This window comes from Diplotaxodon limnothrissa, linkage group LG13, assembly GCF_057381915.1.
Source record: "Diplotaxodon limnothrissa isolate DT_005_m linkage group LG13, D_limnothrissa_male_GT1.1, whole genome shotgun sequence".
NCBI classification, from domain to species: Eukaryota; Metazoa; Chordata; class Actinopteri; order Cichliformes; family Cichlidae; genus Diplotaxodon; species Diplotaxodon limnothrissa.
Window position 1 is genome coordinate 20,990,612 of NC_140608.1, and position 13,770 is coordinate 21,004,381.

The 13,770-nt window shown below is 42.3% G+C and overlaps 1 protein-coding gene across 3 annotated transcripts in view; it reads left to right on the forward strand.

Annotated features, from left to right (window-relative positions):
* The window catches only part of ablim1a (actin binding LIM protein 1a), a 35,984-nt gene extending 22,913 nt beyond the window's left edge, over nt 1–13,071 (forward strand). The window contains exons 6-26 of one of the 3 annotated variants that reach the window (XM_085368854.1): nt 41–134; nt 1,942–2,029; nt 3,346–3,410; nt 3,770–3,814; nt 4,468–4,545; nt 4,727–4,885; nt 5,113–5,157; nt 5,262–5,297; nt 5,410–5,539; nt 6,077–6,196; nt 6,956–7,060; nt 7,321–7,368; nt 8,370–8,567; nt 9,325–9,404; nt 9,518–9,641; nt 9,788–9,849; nt 10,393–10,453; nt 10,686–10,693; nt 11,228–11,302; nt 12,261–12,341; nt 12,563–13,071. In XM_085368854.1, the coding sequence (XP_085224980.1) occupies nt 41–134; nt 1,942–2,029; nt 3,346–3,410; nt 3,770–3,814; nt 4,468–4,545; nt 4,727–4,885; nt 5,113–5,157; nt 5,262–5,297; nt 5,410–5,539; nt 6,077–6,196; nt 6,956–7,060; nt 7,321–7,368; nt 8,370–8,567; nt 9,325–9,404; nt 9,518–9,641; nt 9,788–9,849; nt 10,393–10,453; nt 10,686–10,693; nt 11,228–11,302; nt 12,261–12,341; nt 12,563–12,676 (1,816 nt within the window). In that variant the 3' untranslated portion in view covers nt 12,677–13,071. Of the gene's footprint in view, nt 1–40; nt 135–1,941; nt 2,030–3,345; nt 3,411–3,769; nt 3,815–4,467; nt 4,546–4,726; nt 4,886–5,112; nt 5,158–5,261; nt 5,298–5,409; nt 5,540–6,076; nt 6,197–6,955; nt 7,061–7,320; nt 7,369–8,369; nt 8,568–9,318; nt 9,405–9,517; nt 9,642–9,787; nt 9,850–10,392; nt 10,454–10,685; nt 10,694–11,227; nt 11,303–12,260; nt 12,342–12,562 lie in introns of all 3 variants that reach the window. The other 2 variants (XM_085368856.1, XM_085368857.1) reach the window with 2 other exon arrangements.
* The last annotated feature ends 699 nt before the right edge of the window (nt 13,072–13,770 follow it).

A 13,770-nucleotide genomic window follows, 5' to 3' on the forward strand; every position in this document is an offset into this window, starting at 1 on the left:
ACTGTCAAGCGTTTCCACGTGTGTCTCTCTCGCCTCACAGGGATGGCGCCCCCTACTGTGAGAAGGACTACCAGACCCATTTTGGAGTTCAGTGTGAGGCGTGCCATCAATTCATCACAGGGAAGGTGCTAGAGGTAAGGACACACACACGCATCCATATCACATTTAACTCATAGTATGCGCAGATATCTCTTTGTGTGGCCGCCCTCTGAGTTTCCTGAGAACCTGCCTTAGGTAAGTTTGAGGGAATCCTGAGCGTTTAAATCCTTAAATCACTAGAATTTAAATGATTTTTAATCATAATTTTTGGGAAAGTACAATTAAAGTTTAGATTGTTTGCATTATTTTGGATTCAGATGTCTTTAATACTTGAGAGTGTGTCTGCCTTTCTGCTTCTCATGCAGACACACACAGGGGATGTTGCATGGAGCAGAATTGTGAAATGTAGTTTGATAATCTCTGGTGTAATCTCCTCTGCACCGAGCCAAACAGACTCTTGACACGACTGTATTCAACTAAAAGATTAACTCTTAGCAGATTTTAGGTCTTCTCAACTCCTGCCTAAATACACATTTGCAAAAACACGCTCAGCCATAAATGATATAAATATTATATAAGAGGGAATGTGATCTGACATTTAAAAAGTGTGACTGGTATCCCCATGCTATCACCTGTTATGAAACACTTTTTAGGCATTATTAGAACTGCGCTTAAAAAACACGCATGTCCTTTACACTGTGTCTGTTCACTAGTATCTCCAGCATATGCAAGCCTGCTTGTTCTGCAAAGAGTGATCCGGTCAGACACTGAGTTATGTGTCATTTAATGGTATGAAAATGTCACTGCTAGCCAACTAGGCTTACAGTAATCCAACACTAAGGCAGGCCTTTATGACAATAGGAAAAGGCTGCTGGGTCTCATCCCTGAGCCGCTGCCAGTGGATCAGTGAAGCCAAAGCCAAAGTCTGAAAGCCTAATCACTGACCCAAGACCCAGGCCAAATACTGTAAAGCCATCAGCAGGTTGCATATAGTCTGTTCCTTTTGGGAGTGCAGTGCGAATGGCTTATTAATGTAGGGGTCATTAACGGTGCTGTTAGAGATCGAGAGGAATCGGGAGTGTCTGTAATGGTACGCTGCACATGTAGCAGAAGTACTTTTATTATAGCTGAAAGGGAATTGAGTTTGGCAGAGTGCTGGGTAGAAGGCACTATAAAGTTTCTTCTACAGTCATTTTTTCTCATGCAGTAAAATGCAAATATTAGTCTGTGGCTTCATATCTTTGAGTAGCCACTTGCCTCTTAATGAGGGTTGTTATACAGCAGGCGATTCATTTGGATATTTATCACCCGTGGTCAAGGTTGCTTGGGCTTTTTAACAGAACGCTCCACATGCAAAGTGGTACGTCAGTATAGACGGAAGTTTGGGCGCTCTAGCTGTCAGACCATTTTACTGGAGCACATTATGAAAGGAAGGTACAAAGCCGGACGGTCGGATACTTGAAAGCAGGTTGACTGTGCCGTTTTGAACCATCATATTCATCTTTTTAAAATAGTAAGATGTTTGACTGGAATACGTTAAATGATTTCTCAAAATGTGATGCAGTAAAGTCACACAGATCCTCACTTGACTCCATGAGCTACTGAGAAAAACGTGAAAAGATGCTGAATGGCATTTTTAGGGAAACTTTTTTCACCCGCTGCTGCCCATTTGCATGTGAAGCAATCCTTTAGAAAGGAAACTACTGGCACACTGGATCTGATGAAACGCTCTCTTTCCTAACATGGGCTGTTCGAGGAAGCGAGCGCAGCTGAGAGCAGGTGGGGCACAAGGTTTACTGCCTGGAAGTCATAGCTCAGCTTCACCTGTCCCACTGCAGGCTTCATTCGTCTTCATTTTTCCCCCCACGATGCCAAGTCTGTTTTGCGGTCCGTGTTTTCCAGGCAGGAGATAAGCACTATCACCCCAGCTGTGCGCGATGCAGCAGGTGCAATCAGATGTTCACAGAAGGAGAAGAGATGTATCTGCAAGGTGAGCGGATCTACATGTGCTGCTGCTGCCTCATCAAAACTTTGTTCCTTTTTGCTTCTTTTTTTGTGTGTGTGTTTGTTAACTGACACTGATAAATTGAACACTCCTCTTTGGGTTGAGTAAAGTTTAGCATTAAGAAACGGATTTTATTCAACTATTAGAGCTATAAAGGAGGAAATAGTATTAGGAGGTGGAAAATGTAAAGAAAATTGTAGTTATTTCTGTCATAAGGGTGTAAATTATAATAGTCTGACATTCATATAGGAGATTATACACTAAAAACCACACTCACAAAGCTCTTTATTCTCTGCAAGCTGTCTTTTTAACAGCCACACTCCAGTAGATGTATTCAGATTACCTTCCTGAGCCACAGACGCATGTTTGTGCCGCTGTAAACCCAGAGACTGGTTCCTCTGCAGTATGATGGAAGTGAAAAGCTGGTGAAAACGAGGTCAAAATGAACATTTTTTCAACATTCTTTAAGTCTTGAAGTGCAGAGCAATACTTCTTTTGTTGTTTTCCCAAAGATTTGAAAAACACCGTAAAACACATCACTCTAAAATCTCTTAGATGTTGGGATTTGGTGACCGTGGAGGACATAAGAAATGATTTGAGTCACTTCCTTTCTCAGACCATTCGGCATCCTCTCGTAACCTTCTTTGTCTTCTTACTTATGTGGATTTTTATGTTTAACTTGTCAAAGATGAATCCCCGGCACACTGTCAGCTCTGGGTCTCTGCAGTGGGAAATCTTTATCCTAGAATCAATAAGAAAAAGAAGTGCGATTTCATCTCAGTTCTTCTCCATGAAATAGAAATGTTGCTGCAGTAAATGAAGTATTTCTGTCAGCAAGACTATAATTGTGTAAATAAGTGTGTAAAATTACAGTTGGTCCAGATTTATTTGTTCCTTTTTTTTCTTTTTTCTTTTTTTTTTTTACTGTGGAGCTATTGTGAAAAAACACAAATTTCTATAGTTAGGTAATGACAAAATATGAATTATTTAGGCTATTTGATTGTTTAATTATTACTTAATCACTTTGGTGGATTAGGAATGACCATATTGAAGTCTTTATCAATAGAAAAAAGCTTTAAAACTTGTGAAAATACAGTTAAAAATTGAAACTTATGCCCTTCTTCACATTTTCCAAAGCCCCCCGGTGGGCCGAAATGGAGTCCTTGCCGGGCCAATTCCGGCCCATGGGCCTTATGTTTTACAACCCCAGATCTAGAGCATGAGCAGCCCTTATGAATAAAATTTAATTTATGTGTTTAATCAATTTAACCTGAATCTGTTCTCTCTGTCTCCCTGCACAGGGTCAACAGTCTGGCATCCTGGGTGCAAGAACACCACGAGAACAGAAGAAAGGCACAGGGAGCGGGTAGGAATCTGGGACCTTTTGGGGTTTTTTATGTGTCACGGAAATGTTTTACAGGAAAAGATAGAGTTTGGAATATTTAACTAAACACACTTTTATCACTCCCTTGCTGTTAAAATTTAACTTACTGTGCTGTAAAATAATTTGCCTGTTGAAGCAGCTGTGTGTGTGTGTGTGTGTGTGTGTGTGTGTGTTTGCCTTTCCATGTGTTATGTGTGTGTATATAAATATTTGTTCATATGCATATTTACGCGTGGCCACGTTCACCTTGATGTATGTGTGAACTGTGAGTCGGGCAGCAAAGGTACAACCCCTGTGTGATGTCCTGTGAACCCCCCCTCCCCCTCTCCCTTCCTCCACAGCTAATGCCTCCGTCCCTCTTATTCCTCCAAAAAACAGAAAGGCAGGTACTGTATTTCGCTATTGGCTATGAGATGGCATCATCCTGTGTTCCACCATGTCCATAGGACACAGTGCACTGTATGCTGCCATCTGCTGGAGACAGCCTGCAGTGCCCTCTCTCTGTGTGTCATACGGAGCCATTCAGTCCTGTCTTTGAACATGTCGACGGCGCATGAGACAAAGGTGCTCGCACATTTAAAGGAGCAGACGAGCTGACACAGACGACTGATGTGGCTTTTTCCTAAAATCAACATTTACCCATTCGGCGAAAAGCTTCAATTATGCCACGTGCAGACCTGCTGCTGCCATTCAGACAGTTCATTTCCCATAAGCAGGCATGAGGTCCTTAAGAACATCAAATCACAGCACTAAATCACTCATTCACTTTGCAAATTTGCAAATGAATGACTTAATCATGAGATGACATGTTAGTGTTCCAAAGTACTTCATATAATTCATGAAACGTAAATACAGGGGTTGCCGTTCCCTCTCATCCCTCATACGGTATAAAGACCAACCGTGTACTAATAATGCATAATATCCAGGTGACAATCCTGGCTAATATGCAGGTGCCAGTGGGCTGTGGATCCTGGTAGGCTAACTGCTCTGACAGGTATTGATGTGACTAACAGCCACATTTGTGTTTTCTTTTTCATAGCCGACGAGGTCGTCGTCTGAGAGTATTTGTTCCAGACCTGGTTCAAGCATACCTGGCTCACCGGGTCAAACTATCTATGTAAGAAATGTCACAAACAGAGCTACAGTCTGAATAGATTCTGTAAATACTGTCAATGATATTACCCTTCCCACACCCTTTTTAGCATAACTGCTGTTTGACAGCTGCACCTTGCACAGCAGTAGTAATCTCCCTGTACTCTTGTGTACGTGTGCACGTTTGTCTTTGTTTGTCTCCCTAGGCAAAAGTAGACAATGAGATCCTTGATTACAGAGACCTAGCTGCCATTCCAAAAGTCAAAGCCATTTATGACATTGAGCGCCCCGATCTTATTACCTATGAACCTATGTACACCACCTCCCTGGATGAGAGAGAGGAGAGACGAGAGAGTGTGGGAGAGGTAAACACACAGACTGCGTGCTTCTCATTGTGTGCACACAAAAACGGTCCATGAATAAAACTCAAATGAGACATGATTTTCCTCTGGAGGGATTTTTTCTTATGCAACAACAACAAAAAAAGAGAGAGAGGATATAATAAACACAAAGGACTCTATTACTGATTAAGATATTTTTCACTCTGTAATAAAAGATCTTTTGCCTCACTGAACGTCTGGGTCCTTCACAGCTCCACACTGCCAGGAGGGAACGTTCCTCCTTGCCGGATGACAAGGTTAGATGCATGGCTAAAAAGGAAGCAAAGTTTAATTTGTCTTTTCCTTTAATGTTCTTGTGAAAATCAAAGTTATAATTCAGAGTTGTTTGATTTCTTTGTAGTCCTCAAGAAACATGTCGCCAACCCCATCTGGTGAGGTGAGCGAATCCATCAAACTCACTGTCCTGCTGTAGGCGACAGTAAATACAGTCCAGTGTAGTGCGCTCTCGTTCATCAGAAGCTTGTGTAATCACTCGGTTGTGTTGACAGGGATCTTACGACAGGAGGGAACGCATCCTTCAGAGGTCCACCAGTCAGGGCTCCATAGGATCACCAGTTTATAATCGTCATGGATACACCCCCACTTTGTCACGGTCGCCGCAGCATTTTCACCGGCCAGGTAGGTCCTCGAAAGGACTCATTTTGTGTATATGTGTCTGTGTGTATTACTGTAGTGATTTCAGGGTTTTCATAAAGTGGATCCAAAAATCTTTGATAAACAGGTGATGATGATGATTCAGAGCTCGCTCAGCCTGGCCTTAACGTTTGCATTTCCCTCCCTGTGTTGTTGAACGTAACCAAAATTGACTTGAGGTTATTTTGCCTCGCTTTGATTTACGTGGCAGACAATCCATTTGCAGAGTAATTACCTTCAAGTCAGTTTTGCCCCTTTTACAACACAGTTTGAGTTTGCTGTTCTTTCCATAAAACTTTGCTTTTAGAATGTAACAAATCTTCATCTTGAATACTCCTTACGTCTCACTTTGGGTGTCTTTTATTTCTTCTTTTCAACATTTGACCCCTCTGTATTTTCCGTATATCGTTTTCCCCGCAATGTCTCACCTTATCTCCTTCCCTCGTCCTGTACTGTCCACTTCTATTGCCTGGTCCTGGGGTTTTTCTCCCTCCTTCCCACACTCTTTCTCCCACCTGGCAGAGGCTCTGACAGGCATGCAGAAGCTCTGCTCCTCCCTGTGCAGTAACAGTGTGGGCTCCAGAAATAGTGACTCCCGCCCCACCTCCCCTTTCAGACACCACTTCCTCCCCCATAGCCAAGGTAAGGGCCCCACTCCACTGTTATCTGCTGCCCCCTCTCTGCGCCCCCCGCCCCGGAGGCAACACATCATCTTCATCATCACCTGGATAGCGACTCCCGTCAGTGCCCACTCTGTCATTCTGGATCCATCAACATTTCTCGCCTAAATGTTTCGGTCAAACCCATGCTTTTTTAAGCCGCTGACATGCTCTCTGCTCCTCTTCTGCTTTGACTTCACCTTTGGCCAAGTAGCTGTCAGGCTCCTTGTGTTTGTGCTTTACATCTTTGCATGCACTAGAGAGGTATCAGTAATCCAAACCCTACATCCTAACTAATACTTCTGTGTGTGCTGAACGAAGGATATATATATAAATATTTCTTTTGCATTGTATTGCATTGAATGAGTCTCCAGACTCCAGTAAACTGTGCGGCTGAGATAAAAAGAAAGGTTTTACTGCTTTATAGTGTCGATATGCTGCTGCATGCAGGGTGGTATTAACTTCTTAACTCTGAATTCATATTCTAAAACAGGCTAACAGACATTCAAACTTCATTACCCATAACACGTTTCCCAAACATTTAATCTCAAAATTCAGAACGCCTCTGCTCTGCTTCTTCTCTGCCCCATTTATCGCATTTATCCAAAGTAAAAAGAATGCGTCCCATTCATTCAGAATGACTTCAGCTGGTCCCGTTGGTCCCTGTGTGTTGCACCGTTCAAATTGTGGTTCCCCTGCAGTTTTCCTGCTTACCTTCTGTTCTTGGTTCTTCTCACTGGAGGCACCGACCCGCCGAGTGGCCGGAGCTCTCCCCTACCGCTCAGGCCCGACAGCCGGCCGGTCACCCCGCCTCTCTCTCAGACCCCTAAACATTTCCACCTCCCAGGTAGGAGCTGGAGCGCACCCTGTCACTGCTCTTTCTTTCTTCCTTTCTTTCTTCTCCATTTGGGAGCTATTTTGTTTTTCCCTCTCTCTTTTTTTAATAAAAAAAACACATAGAGCTGTATCACAGGTCACGTTTTAATGTAAATCCCGGTGTAGCATGATTTACTGTCGTTTGTTTTTACACTAGATTTTTTTTAACCATTTCTACTCATCAAAGCACGGTATGGTCTGTAAATGTCTTTTGCACATGTCTGTTTTCAGATCAGGGGAGCAACATCTATCGAAAGCCACCCATCTACAAACAACACGGTACCTTTCCTGTTATACTATGATCTTTTTTGCAGTAGAAACTAAATTCTCTTTTGACGATTAATTTGTGTCAGTGATTCCCCACCGGATACCTGTTATGAATTATGTGAAAAATACATACAAAGTGGACACAAAAATCCAAAGATGATGAAGCTAAAACTAACAAAAACTGGCAAAACATGAAGTTGTTGTTACGGTTGCAGGCCACAACTCTGGCAGTTGTACGAAAAGCAATTAAAAAAAACAATCCCAAAACCCAATATTTGTATAAATTAAGAAAAATATGAATGTCTAAATGAGTTCCTCTTATTGAAAAGGTTGGGAAGCACTACTGTAGCCACTACTCTATGTGTTATTGAGGTCAACTGAAGCTGTGTATTCATCTAACCATAGCCACCGTCAGCGTCAGTGTACAAGCAATGTTTGAAGTCTGTCTCCAATCCTTTTATGTCTGACCTGTAGCTTGTTTTACTTTGTCCGTCTTAACAAGTCATAGCAGTAAAAGCAGCGCTTGGCCTGTAGGTGAAGCGAGGCTGTGCAGCATTTGTCGAGTGGTGACAATTACGGGATAACCACTCTTCATTTTCCAGGAGTCAAGAGCGAGGGCAGTGGGTACCACAAGCAAGACCTGTGGCACGTTTCAAAGTAGAGACTCACAAAGGGGGATGAGCGTTACTGTCACTACAGTGTCTTTCTCCGTGTGCTATCTATATTACTTAACAGTAAGAGGAAATTCCACAATCTGGCATTAAAATGGAAACCCACGTGTACACTCGAGGCTTTTCTTTAATTATACGCGTAATACTCACAATGAGTCTTATCCACCACCGATTTTCACTTCTTCTATGATAAGAAAAAAGGTCAAGCTTTTTCTGTTATGGAGTGGCTTGTTAAGAAAGACTGTATATTTATATATATTTATGAAAATGATGATGACCCTGGATTAAATGATCATTGAGCCTGACGATCAGATGGTGCAAAGATGTTTACTTGTGGTTTAGGCTGTGACCCAGACACTGATAGCTCAGTTCCCATGGTTACCAACCTAGATACAGCTTCCATAGCACGCCAAAGCAAGTCTGCTGATGAGATCATCAGATCTGCCACCTTCCCCGCTGCCCATGCTCCCTTTCCAGATGACAGCTCACGGAGTGAGGGTGATCGCTGGCCCTACTCGCTCACTGCGTTAGGTACAGTAGGCTCCTGTTGGGCATGTTCGCGCTGCTATCATAGTGGTACAACAGACACCTTACTGCCACCTAACTCTCCTGTTTCCAACCCTATAGCTGCCCCCAGAAGCTTAACTGCATCCCTGCTTTACCCCAGGCTTAAACTCTTGTTCAGACATAGCAGTATTTGCCTTTTGCGTTTTTTTGTGTTTTTTGCTTGCGCAAAACTGAAGAAGCGTTGTTTGGTTTCTGTTGCTGTCATGTTACTTTCTGCTTGAGGCAGCATCAGTTTCTACATTTTACTTTCCCTTACTGCACACGACGGGGCCTTTAGCTGTATGCAATGGAACCACAAATGACTTGGACAGAGATAACTGAGACTGACTTCAAACTTCTGTCTGTCTGTCTTACATTGTGCTGTTCTGTGTACTTGACATCTTTAAAACTCGACATGAGCGGCGAAGTGTAAACTTCTGCCATGTCGGTGTAGTCAAATATTCCAATGAGTCCCTCTGTTTGTCTGTCTCGTCAGCTCTGTCTCACATTTGCGTTCGACCCGCCACCATTTACTGTGTGTATTTCTCCCTGCTCGGCGCCCAAACAAGGCGGCCATATCTATTCTCTTTCTGTCTACGTTTGAAATGTGAATGAAACATTGAATGTGGTCGTACTATTCAAGAATGTTTGAAGCATGGAATCCTGCAGGGACGTGTCTTCGTGACTTTCCATACGCATGCTTTTGTTCATCTGTTTTTTTTCGGCTTGTGTTTGGAACCTGTAGGTTCAGAAGGGAGGAGAAGATCTAGAGAAGAGGAGGAGGAAGAGGCTTTGAAAAGAAAGCTGCTCCAGGAGGAGCATCTCAGTAAGGTCGGTCGAGTAGCTTCACCGTCAACAAACACGGTCAATATTAGATGCAATACATCTGTTTTTCCAAAAGCTTTCGATAGCTGTGTAACTCTTATGAGTATGCGTGTTTGTAGATTCAGTCCGGTTTGGGGAAGCTCATTTTGAAGGAGGAGATGGAAAAAGAGCAGATAAGGGAGCGCCATGCACGAAGCCTCTCGGCTCAGCGCTACGATCCCAAACAGACCAGCTGTGATGCAGGTACAGAGCAGCTTGGTGATCCTTTTTTTTTATAGGTTAGAATATACCATATCCTCTAACATGGTATATTCCTGATTTTCATTTTTTTTAAATCTAAAAACAAATATAAGTAATTAATTATTAATTGGCCAACATTCATATTTCAGATCAGCCTTCTCCAACCAAAACTAACTCTCTGCCTGGCTATGGAAGAAATGGGCTACATCGGGTGAGAACATACTTTTATATGAATACCCACTACATAATGAGGTTAATGGCAAAGGGTGCAGAGTTCTCTGAATCCTTGATTTCCAATGTTTTGCCAACTACTGACATCAGAGTTGCACACATTTTTCTTATATGGTCATCTCGGGCACGGTTATAACTGTGGGGCAGGCCTTACAAGCACTCTCATGTGTTTGCAAAGCCAGGCGAGGGGCAGCCAATTGGAGTCAAGTGGGCCTTAAAGAGACAGAAGTTAAAATGATGTGTTTGAGGCCTAGACTGAACTAAGGGGTTGCATAATGGGCCTGTAAAAGATTTTTACTTTAAATTATGCAATACTACTTTACTGGAGTTCCAGAATAAAACATGGAGCTGGAAATGAGTATAATAAGTCCACCTTCAAATGCAGTCTGTCTTGACATCAGTAGCAGAAACACTAATTCCTGATGTGCCTTAAATATTTCAATTAAAAATTAAATGAACGTCTCAGTTGAGAAAGAAAATGCCGACATGTTAATGCTGATGTACTGTTCGTGTTTTCCTGCAGCCTCAGTCCACAGATTTCACCCAGTACAACAGCTACGGGGACATGTGCGGAGGAGGCAGAGGTGAGAGATACTACCGAAAAACAGCCACCCAACAAATCTCTTGTCAGTTTTCACCAGAGCTATTCAGCAGCAGTATTCAGAATCGGCTTGCTACATGCATTTTGAAATATTTGCACAATGATTCGCGTGTGTCATCAAAGGACAGCAGTGTTGTAAATAGTAGCTTGGCAGGGGACTTGACAGCAAAACCATTAACTGTGAGTCTCATTTTCTGTCCCATTTTGTCCTGCAGAGTTTCAGGTATGTCCCTCATCTGCTTTTTCACATGGCATGCCTCCTCATCTTGCATCACACATTTTGCTTGCACGTGGGTTCCAAGAAAAATTTTGCCCTGAATGCACACCGCCCACTCCTGCTACATGCTTGCATCACTGTTGGATTATTGTCAGCTACGGGGCATGAGCGATTTCAAATTCCTCGAATATGAGAATCAAACATGCACAGCCCGGTAGCTGAACCAGTGTACTAGAAGTCCAATATACAGTCATTGCCTCATGCCTTGTTCTGTGTGTTGTGTTATCAGTGTTATGACTCAAAGCTAAACTCAGTATGTAGCTGTGTCATTTTAAAACTCACCCGAGGGAACGTAGTCATTCAGAAAACATGTAAATGACTGCCCATCGTAAATACTACTTAAGGTACCGAACAGCAGTATCCAGGCTACTTGCTCCATCCAGTGAAAATTGTGCCCACTGTCATTAGTGGACATATTCATGCCATTATCCCTGCAGTCCCCTTCCACTATATTACATTTGTGTATGTTCTGTTCTTTAGCACATTAAGGATGGCCGTGCAGCACTTGCAAGGATGGACAGGGGAGTATCTATGCCTAATATGTTGGAACCGAAAGCAAGTATCTTCTTCTTTTTGTACTGATGACACTGTAATCTACATACTGTAGATAGATCTCTTTTTTAAATTATATATTGTTCACTTCTTCAATGGAGTTTTTTTTACTGTAATAAATCTCATCCGGATAAAAAAAACAAAAACGTCCGAGGCGATATGGCATAAACCCTGTAGTGTGGGGACATTGGTGGAAGAAATACTTTTGCAGGAAGTGAAAGGCTCACCTTAGCCGGGTTCAGCATGCTGCTTTAGGAGCTGCCAAGTCACTCTAGCGCTTAGCATGCCGGCTTCTCCATGCTCATCTGCACATAGCTTTGATTTAAAGTGGCTGGATACTGTATGCACCATACAGTAGAGAATCCAACGCCCAAATTGTCATCCAAACAACTCATATCACTATATACTGTGTAGTATATAATGGCGTATATGCATTACTGTGTGGATATGAGTTGGTGAGAGGCTTCAAAGAACTTCTAGTTGCTTATCATTGAATGTGATCAATTTCTTCTTGCACCAAAGGAGTTAGCTATTTAAAAAAAAAATCCAAACACCTTAGATTTCCAGGACAGTCATACCCATGTGGATTTACTTGGCCTACATTACAGTTTTGTTTTGTTTTTTAGTTTGCTTTAAATTAATCTAAAAATTACAGCCTGTTACGTAACTCTGTTTCCATGTTTTCCCCCTAATCTGTTGCACGTTTCGGCACCCAAAGTGAAAGAAAGTGCACACGTCATAGCACCTGCATTTCCCCAGTGACTTAAAAAATACAACAACCCAGTCAGCCTCCTGTCACATACCTGTTCTCCCACCCAGTGCTCCCTGTGTCGCAGTAGAATTACTAAAATGTTCCAATTTTATAGTTTTGTTTCATGAAAATGGTTTGTAAATTGTTCTGAAGCTGAACTCAAAAGCTTGTAAATCTGACTTGTCCACTGATGAATGTCTCCTCCTGAAGGTGTATCCCTATGAAATGCTCATGATAACCAGTAGAGGGAGAGCTAAACTGCCCAGGGATGTGGACAGAACCAGACTGGAGGTATCGGTTTTCCACCTGACCTTCTGCAATTAATACTGCATTTCTCTGCTTTGTGTAAAGAGCATGTTACACAAATACGACCGTAGCGAGGAATATGCAGTATCCATTTGCTTCTTGTCGTTTCTGTTGTGACCTCTTTTTTTATGGCTTTGGTGCTAACTGAGAACACCCCCCACCCTCCCCTCCTTTTGTTTTTTCTCCACCTTTGTTCTCACTTCTAGCGCCACTTAGCACCTGAAACGTTCTTTGACATCTTTGGAATGGAGATCCAGGAGTTTGACAGGCTTCCCCTGTGGAAACGCAACGACATGAAAAAGAAGGCCAAGCTCTTCTAGCACTCAGAGCCGCATGCATTTTCTGTACATTCAGATAGCACACAGCAGCTGTAATCTAGATGTAGGTTTTGGTTTATTTCCTTTTCTTCTATATATATTTTTTGTTCTTTTCTTTTTTTTAAATTTGATTGTTTTAACCTGACATAATCACGGAAGCCATGAACTGGACTCTTTGCTCTGATGCTTCCTGAGACTATGTACTGAAAGACTTGTCCTGTTAGACTTGCACTGTCAACGATGAGCGGGAATCTCTTCCGTGTTCAAAAATGACAAAGAATGAGACTGGACGATGAACAGGGTCATGTTCTTTGGTTTGAATGCGCTTGTTTTACTTCTTGCTTTGCTTCGAGTGGAACCGCTTTTCTTTTCTTTCTTGCTCGTTTCTTCCTACTATTTCTCTCGCTGTTGATTCCTGTGGAACTTTGTAAGTACAGTAGAACCTCATGGCGCTCATTACAAAATGTCCATGCTCGTAGCTTGAACATGTGTCAGCTTACCCTCGCTTGGGCTGAAAAGGTTTTAGTCCAAAGTTTGCAAGAATTGGCTCAGTGAGTCTTTGAATTAAAAAGAAAAAGTCACCGGGAAAGCAGTTAGCTTACCCAACAGCTGTTGCATCATCCAAGCACCCGCATATCACTAGTTTCCTTCCCATGGCTACGCACTGAACATCCGTTTGACCCTGACAAAAAATGTCTCTCTTCTCAGGCTCTCATAAACACGGCCAGACACTCTCCCTTTACATGGATTGGAAGTACAAATCGTATTATATTTTAATGCCATATCAAAAGCAAAGTGACAAATAGCTAAAACCCCTAATGTGTTTGAAAATACTGTTTTATATAAAAAAAGAAAAGAAGAAAAAACCCCACACTGCCATTTGTTGTATTGAATTCTAAGCCAATAAAGCTTTAAATCACCATGAAACATAATGATCCTCTGCTAAACCAAAGGTACCCACCGCCTCTTTTCTGTTTGTTTTTCTTTGTTTGCATTTCACCAATAAACACACGAGCTCAGTGATGTAACGCAGGTTAAGAAGTCATTTTTTGACTGAGTAACTTTTAATCAGATGGTGGCGTCCACTGACCTAAACA